Source organism: Anneissia japonica, unplaced genomic scaffold (genome assembly GCF_011630105.1).
Source record: "Anneissia japonica isolate Jap-2015-1 unplaced genomic scaffold, ASM1163010v1 scaffold288040_len302811_cov187, whole genome shotgun sequence".
NCBI classification, from domain to species: Eukaryota; Metazoa; Echinodermata; class Crinoidea; order Comatulida; family Comatulidae; genus Anneissia; species Anneissia japonica.
Genome location: NW_022715091.1, coordinates 229,490 through 243,788, shown reverse-complemented (window position 1 = coordinate 243,788; position 14,299 = coordinate 229,490). Strand labels below are relative to the sequence as shown.

At 34.8% G+C, this 14,299-nt stretch overlaps 1 protein-coding gene across 1 annotated transcript in view; it reads left to right on the top strand.

Annotated features, from left to right (window-relative positions):
* Positions 1-13,576, top strand: part of LOC117109165 (alpha-N-acetylglucosaminidase-like) — a 22,730-nt gene extending 9,154 nt beyond the window's left edge. The window contains exons 10-19 of the mRNA XM_033251419.1: positions 1,952-2,101; positions 3,776-3,918; positions 4,652-4,811; positions 5,829-5,914; positions 7,455-7,559; positions 8,285-8,405; positions 9,307-9,369; positions 11,397-11,440; positions 12,113-12,267; positions 13,122-13,576. Coding sequence (XP_033107310.1) covers positions 1,952-2,101; positions 3,776-3,918; positions 4,652-4,811; positions 5,829-5,914; positions 7,455-7,559; positions 8,285-8,405; positions 9,307-9,369; positions 11,397-11,440; positions 12,113-12,267; positions 13,122-13,264 — 1,170 coding nt within the window. The 3' untranslated portion in view covers positions 13,265-13,576. The remainder of the gene's footprint in view (positions 1-1,951; positions 2,102-3,775; positions 3,919-4,651; positions 4,812-5,828; positions 5,915-7,454; positions 7,560-8,284; positions 8,406-9,306; positions 9,370-11,396; positions 11,441-12,112; positions 12,268-13,121) is intronic.
* The last annotated feature ends 723 nt before the right edge of the window (positions 13,577-14,299 follow it).

Sequence of the window (14,299 nt, the reverse complement as noted above, 5' to 3'; positions counted from 1 at the left end):
TATATATATACATATATACACATACTTACATATATACTTATATAGGCCTATATATATGTATACATACATATATGCATTATAATATATACATACTTATATATTATATATATACATACTTATATATATACATATACATACTTATATATACGTATATATATTTATATATACACACTTATATATATACATACACATACTTACATATATACACCTATATATACTTATATATACACTTATATTCTTATATACTTATATATAATGTACACTTATATATAAGTATATATACACACATAAACATATATATACATACATATGTATATATATATATATACGTATATGTATATATATATCAATATATATGTATGTATATATATATATAAATATATATATGTACTTCTAAAAGTCGTGTATCATGCATAGGAACGTTGACGCCTGCAAGGCTCTGGTTTTTTTTTATATTTGAACTATATAGTGTGCTTAAAAAACATGAACAATGTGTTTCTTTCTTCTCTCTTGTTTGGCTTCCAGTGAGGAGTTCTAGGAATACCCTGCTTATTGTGTGCTTTTTTAATTTTTAAAGAAAAAAAAAAAAATGGGAATTGAACCAAGGACATCTCGCATTCTAACCTACATTCATGTCTCTAGACCAACAAGCCATAGTTAGTGTGTCTCACACCCTAAGCTACATTCAGAACAAGAGCCCTAGTTCCTATGTAATTTTGAAGGAGCTCAAGGAATACTTGACTGATAGATCTTTTTTTGCTTATTGATTATTAGAAATTTTTTCATTTTTAGAGAAAAAAAAAGTAATGGGATCTTTCAGAAATTGAACCTGGTACCTCTCACATCCTAAGCTACATTCATGCCTCTAGACCTACGAGCCATAGTTATTACGTAATTTTGAAGGCGCTATAGGAATACTCGGTTGATTGATTGATTATTTGATTTGATAGATCTTTTTTGTATAGGCGGCTGTTAGGGCCAACAGACTATTCCTCTATTATACTGCCCTCATTGGAGCTTTTGAGATTATGAGAATTTGTTTTTAAAATTTATATTTATATTTTCAGTGACCCGAACTACCTTTCCGCGGCTAGCCGTGGTGTATATGATGCCATAGTATCCGCTGATCCCAAAGGAGTCTGGCTGATGCAGGCTTGGTTATTCACTAAAGGAACATTCTGGACTCAGGAGGCTATTAAAGCTTTTCTTGGTGGTGTACCAGAGGTAGGGAATTTTTTTAATGTGCTTGAAAATTTTGATAAAAGATAATAAATTATAAAAAATATTTTAATAATTGGTATTATCACATAAATTTCACCATATTGTATTTAACACTAGTCACTAAGCGCAAGCTCAGTAGTCTAGTGGTTATTGCACCAGGCTAGTTCTGAAGATTGTGGGTTCGATTCCCACCTGAGTCACTTGCGAATTTTTTTTTTTTTTCGCAAGTATTTGAAGACATACTAAGTATTTGGCACACATCAGGTGGGGCAAAACATCACTTCTATCATATCGTATTTGTTATCATCGATATTATTGCAATTGTGTTGGTGGAACAAGTCTTCTTGGATGAGGACTATAAGCTGTAGGCCCAGTGTAGAGAATTTGGTTTGTGTACACTTAAAAAACCCAGTACATCTTCCGAGATAAGTAGAGGGTTACCCCAGTGAGTAGCTGGTACCGATTTACTGGGTAGCTCAGACACACGAGGAGACCCTTAGGGAGAAGCAAGTTACTGTGAAAGCTACACTTTGAGACCATTTCAGTCAAAAGCGCTATAAATCTATCTACATATATTCTAACTACATTCATCCTTTGTTATCTTCATAGTAATCCTGTTTATCATAAATTATATTATCATTTTGTAGGATCATAAGCATCATCATCATCATTTTTCTATTGCCAAATGTTCCTTGTGTTATACTCCTCATGAATTTTTGTAAACCTACAGGGTAAGCTGATCTTGTTGGATCTTCAGGCAGAAAGCCAGCCAGTATACAACAGAAGCCATTCATTCTTTGGCCAGCCTTTCATCTGGTGTATGCTGCATAACTTTGGCGGCAACTCTGGGATGTATGGTATGCTTGAGGCTGTCAACCAGGTATCGGAAAAGTATTATTTCATCAAAATGCAACATTTTGATTGCCTTATACTCCATATTCCTAAACCTAATATTTAGTAATTTCAAGAAACGTAGCATAGTGTATAGGGGCTCTCATCAATGGAATTGTCTCCCATTTGAGATTAGATCTTCGCCTTCTCTTTCGATTTTTAAATCAAAATTGTATAGTTATTCATTTATTTAATTATTATTCTATTATTATTATTATTATTATTATTATTATGCTATATATAATTCTATTATGCATTATATTATATTTGTCTTTTGGGTATACACGACCATTTGTAAAACAACCTTTGTGTTGAAATGCTATCGTGTCTAAATAAAATAAATGAAATGAAATAAAATCTTATTTCGGAATATGTTATTTAGGAAATCTGTTAATCTGTCATATTCAGTTTTCATAAAATTGCTATAGCATTTCCATTGCGATTGCTACATTATTGTAGCTGTTCCTTGCACAATCAGGAAGAATTCCCGATTTGTCCTTAAGAGATCAGGCAAGTGCAACCACCTCCAACTTTCCAATCTCATCAGCTCTGTCCAGATTATCAAAGTATTCTTTGACAAAGAGAGTCGAATGGCCGAGCGGTTAGCAGGGGCGCTGCAAGGTATAGCCATAATATCGGCGCTGATTCGAACGGCACGCTCGCCTATGGTTCTGGTGGTAGAACAAGTCTTCTCGGATAAGGACTATAAACCGTAGGCCCACTGTATACAACAGCTCGTGTGCACTATAAAGAACCCAGTACATCCTTTGAGATGACTAGGGGTTACCCCGGTGTACTGGAAAAGACAGCCCCTGTGGTGGACGACGAGAGTTGCTGGTACCGGGTTACCGGATAGCACAGACACGAAGGGACCTTTAGGGGCGAATAAAGTCATTGATCGAGTTCCTAGTCCACATATGAAGCACCCTGAGCATCTTACATTAGATGGATATGTGCGCTATATAAAACTACACTATTAAAGTAAACTGTTGTATGCCCATATATAGTCATGATGTGCCTATATATGGTCATGGTGTGATGTCATCATGACCATATTTAGGCATGTCACATGTTTTTGTCAAATGAAATTTGATATTCTGGACAAGGCATGGAATGAACCATACACAATCACAAATCATGTGCCGAAATCAGTTGACACCATTGGCTTCTGCTCAGTCAAACATGATCTTTACATTCTCTTGATCCAATAATATAAACATAGATCAACTAGATTGTATGTACTGCTGCTGTTCAATTAGCTATCCTCTTCTGAAGACATGTAACCTTCATTGAAAGATTGTTATGAATGTCAGTCACAAAAAAGCATTTGTAAAATTTCACATTAAAAAAATCATACCATTATACAAGTTTCACCTTTACACAGCAAGATTTGCTGGATTAGTGTCAATTTTGTTTAAGGCATCCTCAGAAACTTTATTTAAAACATGTTAGCATTTGCTAATGTAAGAACATCTTTTTAATTATTTCTTCCACATCCAACAACAAGTAACTCCCCAGTTACAGGATGGAATAATGCTTTATAAACATCTCTTTAGTAGACTTGGAGAGTGGAGTTGATTTTAGTAATAAGAAAAACAAAAACACTAATATACCAACAATATACAAGTTATTTACAACATTTGGAATATTGTTTTGTATGCAGGGTCCCTTTGATGCAATGGAATACAGTGGTAGTAGTATGATTGGCACCGGTTTAACACCAGAAGGAATTAATCAGAACTACATCATGTACGATTTTATGACTGATCTCATGTGGAGGACGGAATCTGTTGATATACAAAAATGGTAAAATCCAAACGTTTCAATGTGATGGATCCTTGATTTTGAATCTAATGGATGATATTATTGAAAATTAATTGACATTATATAAAATTATGTTGATTCACTGCAAAATAGTTTACCGAATTAATATTAAAAAATATAGACTTTTTATAATGTTTTTAAAAAATTTAACTGCACTTGTTGTAAATGTCTATGTTGTATTTTTATTATATTTTTTGCCCTTTGGAGGAACAATACTTCATACTGAATACATTTTCAGCTTAAAGAACAGTTTAAAAAGAAAGAATAATCTAACGACCCGGGATATAATGTGAAATGCATAAGCCTTTGAGCATAGATGGGCAAGGTGTGATCCGCAAGCCCAATGTGGCTCGACAGTGAGTTCGTTGTGGCCTGCAAAAATATATTAAAAACCCTATGTGTGCAGCCTGCCAACCATCTTTAACTGAAAACTCCTTGTTTTTTACAGCCTGAAAACGATCATCTGTAAAAAGTAATATTAGAATATTTGAGTATAAAGTGGTATAAAAGCAGTTTATGAAAGTTTTTTTTTTTTTTGTAACACTGGAATATCGAAGCCCACGTGCTAAAAATAAGAAAATTCACTTTGGCTCTCCGACCCATTTACATTTACATTTACATTTGGCCCACCCCTGCCTTTGAGGATGTTAATTCATTGTTATATTACTGATATACCTTAATAAAAAGGTTTTCTTTGTGCTTTTCTATATTTCAGGATAACAAATTATGCTTTACGACGCTATGGATCTCACTCGGCTCCAGCAGCCCAAGCACTGTTGCTACTTGCTAAGTCTGTTTACAACTGTACAGATGCTCACGAAAACCACTGCAAGGCTGTAGTTGTCCAGCGCCCTCAGGAACAAATGTCTCAAAATGTTAGTTTTGTTTATATATTATGAATTTTACTACTACTACTGCTACTGCTGTGGCTGCTGGTGCTGCTCTTACTGCCAATAATAGTAGTAGGCTATAAATAAAGGCATGTCAATGTCATGATCTATGCACACTACCACATTATTATCACTCCAGTCATTGGAGCAAATGCCTGTGAAACATAATATTGCAGCAATAATCAGCGTATTGGTGCTTGAACCTACCATGTACCCATTTATATAACTGAGAAGGAAGATATCCATAGGTGCAGTGCCATTCCCAAGGACACAGGCAAAATTACAGCATAGGTTCGAACCTCTGCCCCCAAGATTGAGGGTCCAAATCTCAAAATACACCAACCACTCCCACAAACACAACTACTGCGGCTAAAAGTGTACTAGGCTACTACTACTGCTGTTGGGTATCACAATGTGCAGCAAAGTAATATTATTGTACAGTATTAAGAAATCTCATTAACCAGATCAGTGGCAGATTCAGGGGAGAAGCAACTGTCCTGGGACACCCTAAATTTTTGAAAATTATACAAATATGAAAATTACATTCAATTTAAGTCTGAACATGCCATTTCCAGGCATTTATAATTGCTATATCATAATAATCTTACCATGGGGCTGAGGTGGTCTAGACCTATACCCTCCACCTGTAAAGGTCCCTCCCTGGGCCTGTAAAGGTCCCTCCCTGGGCCCCATTATTTCAAATTCTTAGATCCACCGCTGCAGATATCCTGGAATTTACTTCCAACATGGGACCTCTGTCATAATACAATATTTCTTATAAATAGATCCTCTTAAATTATGGAAATATTCCACTGTAGTGTCATCCATCGATATACTGTAAATATATTTAAGATAATATTCAATTTTGTATGGAGATATAATATCTAAATGCATTGTGTATGAATAATCAGGGGTTTTTATTTTTTTTTTTGGTGTATTTTTTTTTAACAATTTGATCATGTTTTCCTCCTGTAAATTTAACAATTTATGTTTGTTTCTTAGATATGGTATAGTGTAAGTGATGTGACAGAAAGTTGGCAGTTGATGCTTCAAGCTGTAGAGGACATCCAGGCTTCAAGTCTATTCAGGTAAAGTAAACTCTTACTATACCTCATAAATATTAAGAGGGTAATAACATTTTATTGGTCACAATTCCACTCAGTAAGTGGTACCATATATTTGATTGCTTCCCTAAGTTGGCATATATTTACGCAGACATGGGTAAAAGAGTACCACTGTACCCTAAATCAAATATTCCATGCCTGGCTATGTCAACCTTATACAAACTGTGTAATTTTGCCCTCACACCTTGAAATGACTAATGTAGTTTTTGTTTTGCTGTAAAATATTTATGAATTATAGTATTATTTCAATAAGGCAGTGAATTCCACTTCCCGAGCAGCGGCGTAAATTGATTTTTAACTACTTGACTGATTTTTGGGGCGGGGCGACTGGGGGCGTGAGTAATTTTGGGGGTGTGCGCCCTCCCCTAGGCAAGCCACTGTTCCCGAGGTGTTGATTATCCTATTCAGACAATATTTTTTTTTAATTGATTGTAGCACCAACTGCAATGCCAAAGCTGTGCGGAAATGTTTCATTATTTACTAATTATAAGAAAATATTTTGCAAAGTCACACTATGAAATGTATCACATGGTTGGGAAATAAAAGGTTGAAATTACAATTGAAATAGAACATATGTGGCAAAGACAAACCAAACCAAACCAGTCACTCGTCGCAAAAATCAATTTTTAGTTATTAATACAAAGGTAAACAGTAAAATGAGAGCTATAAAATTGTAAAAGAATCATTTAAATCCGACATTTCGTTATGAAGTTGCAGGAGTTTAAACATACAGCTGTTTGAGAAATCAGCCTTTAAAATTTTGGATTTCAGGCTTTTCTTATGCAGAAACCATCACCAAATCGTTAAAAATTGTTGTTTTAACATTGAAAATGGGGAAAATAACAACAAAGCATGATATATACCGTATATAAAGGTTAGTTTAGTGAATTAAAATAGATTTCAAACATTTTGACATCCCAGGATGTTTTGGTCATTATCTCTGAAACAGGATTTGCGATGAGTGACTGGTTTGGCTTGTCTTTGCCACATATTGTAAGCTTTGATTCTGTTGTATCACTTTCCTTCCTAGGATAAGTTGCCCAGAGTAGTGAGCATTTCAAGTTATATGTGTGAAACTAACAATAAATTAATAATGAAACTGAAAGTGCAAAAATCGAACAAACAACATGAAAAAAAATACTAGAAAAAATATAGCAATAGATCAAAGTATTAGCTGTATTTAAAAATGTTGGAAATTTCATGAATATATTCATTTTGATCGATTTTGGTGATTGTCTCAATCATTTATCTCACCAATGACTCATCTCATAGGTTTTGCCCTGCTGACATGTTATTGTACTAAATACGCAGTAAATTTTCTAATACTGTACTTGGAAAAAGTATAGCAAGTCAGATAGGGCAAAGCATCACTCTTATGATGTTTTCCTGATGCAAACACACAATGAAAGATGCGTCTAATGTTATGGAGAGACTCCACATTTTTATTCAACAATAAACACTGTATGATTATAAGGCTGTAATATTCAACTGCACTTTTGTTTAGGTATGATATTGTTGATGTGACACGTCAAGTTCTCCAGGATGTTGCATATTCTTTTTACAATGAACTCATTGATGGATATCAGGCCAATAATTCTACAGCAGTAAAGTAAGTCAAACAGATTTAAGGTTACCACAACACTATAACAACAATTTATATGGCAATAAACAGTGTTATAATGCAGAATATGATTAAGAAGAATCTTAAAACCATAAAAATATAAGGCATATGTAAATTCAAAATTAACTACGAATAATTGGTAATGTAATCCTAAAAATTCTACAAATTTTGTCTTCTTGTGTTTAGTAGAACTCATGCCTGTTTTTTGGAAAAAGTGAAAAAAATTGAATTATCCTTGATATACTGACTGCTGTGGTGCAAAGTTTCCTTTAGCTAAACTTGCCTATAAAAATCAATGTCATAGTCCATCCTGTAGTGCAGTGTACTGTGTATATGCATAATAGAATGCTTAATCTAAAATCAATCTCAGTCTTTATTTTACTAACATGGAGTGGCAAGACCTAAGGAAGCATACGCTTGATTTCTTCATGTTCAAAAGTGAAATATATATTAAAAGGGATATGTGATGTGTGGCAGTTATATACACTTTTCTAGGACAATTTATTAAATTTTGTTGGTATATTTTTAGATTTTTTTTTACAGCCTATGTATTTTATAAATTTATGAATGGAAGTAATCCCAAGACACTGTAAGAGAGTTTGCATATAATATTAATGTCTTTAAGTTTCTGTGCTGTATAATTGACTAATTTTTATATCTATAAATGATGAATAAATTTAAATTAATTGTCTTTCTATTCTTATTGAATTTAGAACATATGGAGATAAATTACTTGACTTGTTATTGGACATGGATGCAATTCTATTATCACATGAGGACTGGTTGCTAGGGAGATGGCTTCTTGCAGCCAAACTTCTTGCTTCTAATGCAAAGGTACAGAAAATATATGAAAAGTTGAATTGTGTCTTAAATTCTCAATATTGGAGTATAGCTGTAACTTTCTGGTTAAGAAAGTTGCTTCCCAATCCTAGGTTCCTGGGTTTAAATCTTATGCGACAACTAAAAACAAATTCACTTCCTAATTAGAATAACAAGACTTTTATGTGAATACCTCTTTACTATAAAACAGTTATGTGTTCGCTATTGGCCAACATACCAACAAAAAAAAAATAATGATAATGATGAAGAAATACTGACTTATTAGATAAGTTCAAAATTCCTCTGGCTACTTATTCAATAACAAATTCACACACACATCATCTGCCACACTCAGAATATTGAGGTTATGTATATACGACAAGCTAGGCGCGTGATATCTCTCATGACATTTTGAAAAAAACTTGAGCGAATCGAGTGGCTTTGAGGTTAATGCAGGGGGCTCCATGACCCAGAGCATTATTAGATCAGTGCTGCTTTTGAGACCCTCATCATTCATGGTTCAGGTTGTATAACTAAGTCTTCTCCGATAGACTGTACATCTTGTGGCCAGTGTACAGAGGTTAAAAGAACCCTGGACATCCTACAAGAGAAGAGCATGGCACTGCCTAGGTGTTCAGATCTAGCCCCTGTGTTATAATGAGACTTGAGGAGTGAAGCTGTTTTAAGTGGTGACAAGATCTGAACTAAGAATCCAGGGTTTAGAAAGCTAGCACCTTGATCAAAAAGCTACAAAATTACTGAATAATCCAACTTACTAAAGTGATTAATTTAATTAATATTTTACTTTTAAAGTATTTTTATAATATTCCAATAAGTAATGTTTCAGAAAAATTATATGAATCTTAATATCTATTTGATCGCATTTTTCTTTGTTCTGTAATGTATATTTTTATAGGATCAGAAACTGTATGAATTCAATGCCAGAAACCAGATTACTTTGTGGGGTCCCAATGGTGAGGTATGTAAACTCTTGCATCATTTCTAAGATAACTCCCTTAAATGTAGTACTAATGATAACAATGATAAAAGCTGATGAAACATGGTGGTGTTGATAATGATGAGAGTGGCGTTCGTGACGACATTGAAGGTGATACAGACATGCCAACCACTCCAATTTCGGCGGAGTAACTCCGTTTATTTAAGCAAAACTCTGCACTCCGATTTTGGGTCGAAAATCGGAGTGCAGAGTTTTTTGGCCAACTGAAATAAATCGCGCATTCCGGAATACAAAATGATAATCCTCTGATTTAGATAATTTCGTGCTGAAAACAGCGCTCTGAACTGTAGGCCCTATACACATTAGTAATTCGCGATCTATGATCTACTGATTTCGAAAAAAGCCCCAATTTCATTAACACCAAATCGCTTTAAGAGTTGCACTTTGAACTGTATAAGAAAAATTAATTCGCGCTCCACGGTCTACTGATTTTAGAACGCGAAATATTACGATTTTTGTGTCACCTGTGTATAAGCCGCACCTATTTTTAAGCTCCAAACTGTTCCCATAATGTTAAGTTTCTAATTATTTTTAAACATTGACATTATTTACAAATGTTCACATAAAAAAATTTAATCTTTTTCAGCTGATTATTAAACATCAAACAACTGGAAATGCGTGTAAACTTCTGGCTACCGTAATGAAACAACCTTGTTCTAGGGAAATCCCCATTATTTCATGCTAGACGGTCGCGCTACGTTTAATTTCCAACATCAGTTTAGTTTAATAAAAATAAAATACTTATTGAGTATGTTTATCTATTTTAAACAATCATTCTATTATTATGGGGACTAATAACAGTCGATATTAAGCTAAATATAGTGGTAATTCTTGGCCTAAGTCATTACTACTCACAGCCCAATGTGCGGAGCATGCATTCATCACCCACCCCTGTAAACAAAAACAGAAGTGGAGAAATATCGTGCGATACAAAGTTTACGCATGCGCAGATGACGAATGCCTTTCTAAAGTTAAATTCCAGTAAAATAATTATTACAACTTCAAGAAAACTTGTTGTTATAGTATGAATTAATTTCACAAGTTTTTATTATGAAATTATAGCGGATCATTCTCTATACGGTACAAGCCACTGGGAACCAGACGTCGAACAGCATGTTTCAACAAACCAAGCGCCCACACGTGTGTTTTGTTGCGACATCGTAAATGAAGCTGCTCACATGACCTCGAGGACCAAACTCGCGAAAAGTAGTTCGGTAGTTAGGAATGAACGTATTATGAATGAATTAATTAGACAACACAAACCATTGCTTGAATTTTGTAGAAATCGTAGTAGGAATCCTAGTACAGCGCTGTAGTGAGTATAATTACAAATACTAGGCCTACAAACCGGTCCTACACCCTAGGCTAATTAATTGGGCTAGCATGGGCCTAACCTAGACAAAGGGCACCTGATTTTCACCGCAGCTCGCGATCTGAACTTTTTGGGAGTTATGACCGGTGTATAGGCCGCACCCCAAACTTGGGGGGAGGGGAGGGGGAATCGCATATGAAATTTGCGGTATGACCGGTGTATAGGCCGCACCCCAAACTTGGGGGGAGGGGAGGGGGAATCGCGTATGAAATTTGCGGCTTATACACCGGAATATACGAGAATAACAGAAAGTATCCTGTCAGTTTTAAATCAAAATTGATTTTCTGCCTAGGCCATCAAGGGCCTAGTCTTGCACGACGATAATGCTGTAGTGAGTCAAAACGGTTACATTTTACAATCTGATGACATTGGTACCATGTCTTAGGAATACTCCTCTCACATTGCCAAAACTCCGCTCAGAATTTTTTCAGACTCCTCTTATTGGCCTTGTAGGGTTGGCATGTCTGGTGATACACTATCGAAGAGTGCTGCTGCATGTTGCAAATCTCACACTGTTAAATATTAATAAAATAATGACAGTGACAAATATAAGGAAAATTGACACCTAACAACAACTAAAGTAACATTGTTATGTGTATACATGTTTTATACTTAGATTCTTGATTATGGAAACAAGCAATGGGGAGGTTTACTTAAATCGTAAGTATTTGTAAACAGTAAGACCCATATCAGCAAATATTTATGGCATTTAAAATAAAATATTCTTGACATTTATTTTATTTTTTAATCAAGAAAATCAAAAGGATATCAATATAAAGACAGACAGTACGTCTTCTTAAACACAGTATCCCATCCTTGACTTCCTTAATTTCAGGCAATGTCGTGAAATGATGTGAACGTGCTCTACTATAAGCGGCTCTTTACGGCTGCTAGGTTGTCACGGACCACGCCCATATGCAGTGCAGCACAATGACACTGCAAATATAGTATGGGTTATTCTCCTACCTTTACAGGTTTCCCCGATGGGGCCGATGTCCCTGATGAAATAAAAGTAGGCATGGTCGTGCGTCGCTCTGAATTTCTCTAAATTGTTTGAGGCATTGAAAAAAATTCAAAAATTCACAATTTAGGATTTTCAAAGGCTTATTTGGTTGCCTTTATAGTCTACTATTAATACAGAAAGTACATACATATTTTTTTCTACCCAACGAATTGTGGTTTTTCTCCCCGACGGGGGTTGGGGGTTGACGGCTGGAGGCCTGCCGATCCCCCCTCAAATGATGCCATCCCTGTACCTTTACCTTTATTATTAGTTTAAATAATAAAATCACTCAAAATTCACCGATTTCACATTTGCTTGCTCATTTCAAGATATTATTATGACCGATGGAAGCTGTATATAGATACGTTGCTAATTTGCATCGAGACTCAACAGAAATTAAACCAAACAGCCTTCAATGAGGAGAGCCTTGAGCAGGGTAGAGCATGGACCAAAGATACTACTATCTACCCAACACTACCTACAGGTAAGTCATGGAATCTTGGGGAAGAGTTTGAAGCAGCGGGACCACTTTCGTTTCCCAACCACAAGGTCAGGGTTTCAATCCCTAGCTGTGCATTTCGCGTGTGTCCTTGAGCAGGGCACTTTATTTGCATTGCTCCTCTCTACCCAGGAGTATAAATGGGTACTTGTTGGGGTTGCCTGCTCCTGCGCTGATTACCAGCAACAACACTTAGCATGTGGGCCCAATGTCCATGAAAAAGAACTGCGTTTTATAACCTCAAGAAATAGGCGCATTATAAATACCTATTCCAGTACTAGGAAGCATCATATAAATGCAACTTCACTTTTTATACTTATTTAGGTCAACTTTCACCATTCTTTAAATGATTTTTGCAGATATTTTTAGCAGAATTATAGAACATTAACTTTTATATAATTGATTTATTTATTTATGATTTATTTATTTATTTGTTCATGAGCTTGAACTTTTATATTATAATATTTTATTATGTTTGTAAATATGTGTTCTTTCATTTATAACTGCCCAGTGTATTTTATTATTATTTTTTTTAATTTGGTTGGTTGGGGGGGGGGGATGGTGGAAGCTGCCCAAATAATTTTGCAGAATAGTCAGTGAGATAATATGAAAAATTAAAAAAAACAGTAGGTCCCTGCTAATAGGACACCTTTGGGACCAAAAAAAGTTTCCCCTTAATCTAGGTGCCCTCTGAATGAGGGTTTGACTGTAGTGTTGACCGTTTTGTGGACGAAAAAATTCCCCCTCCCCCTACACTGGTACCTGGTGTTTGTAGAATTCAATTGGATAATAAGTTTTTGTTTTTTAATGTAACAGCATTTCTTTATTTTGTCTTTTAGGAGACTCTATTAAAATATCAAGACAACTCTTCAACAAATATGAACGATACTTCAAGGCAACAACTCAAATGTTTAACCAGGAAATTAGTTTAAGGAACAGTAAAGAGACCAAGTACGAGTTGCTAATCAGCAACCATAAATAGTCTTATTGATTCCTGTAGGCCATTGCTCTTTCTAAAACCATATCATGTGTCAAAAAAAGAAAATTACCTCATAGAAACAATATTTCTTGATCAGGTTTCTGTATTATTAATAAGATTGTTACATGTTCAACAATTGTTTCCTTTATTTGTTCTAAAAAGAATATACCTGTACAGTAGTGTTATTTGTTGTTCAAATTTTTATCTTTTTAGTTTTAATATCTTTTATAAAAATGTATAGTTTAATCCAAGTACAAAGAGTCTCAATACATCGTGTTATTGAAAATAAAGAAATCTTGAATCTTGAACCTTCAACCTTGTGTGTTCACTCGACATTTTTTTTTCTTTTGTCATCTTTTCTTGTGTTGCAACCAGAGGGCTCAAATATATGTTGTTAATATCCAAAGTTCCCTCCACTTCTAAACAATTAAGGAAATTCTTGGTTTACTTTGGCCAAGGTAATTCAACAAAAGGACGCACATCTCCGCTCTCGAACATAGCGCGTGCGTACAGTCCTTTGATCTTTACTGTGGCATCGACAATCTGATACTAGTTGCGAGTACAGCCGTCAATTATTAGTCTATGCGTGCCATTCGTTTTATGGTGTTAGTTTTTATTTTATTAATTTTGGGTACTTCGCAATGTCTGTTACATTTGATTTTTTTTTTTACCGCGAGCTTGTTAAATGCTTCTATAAACTGCAATTTGATTTGTGAAAATTGACCAAGAAAATGAGAAAGTTATAGCAATTCAAAATTTACGAATTTTATAAAATTTCATGTTCTTATGTAACATTAATTTTGACAATGTTGGCATAAGGTGCCGAGGACGAACATTTGAGTATATACGGAACATTTATTAATTTTTTCTGCGAAGTGAGTCTCATGAACGACAATTCAGCACAATTTTGCTAAAATTAATGTTGAAATGAAGAATATATTTCAGTCTAATGTTAGTGCAAAATATCATTAGGCCTTTGTAATCACCGCACGACGCGCGACTAACATGGCAACTAACACGCGCGTGGGTAAATCGTCA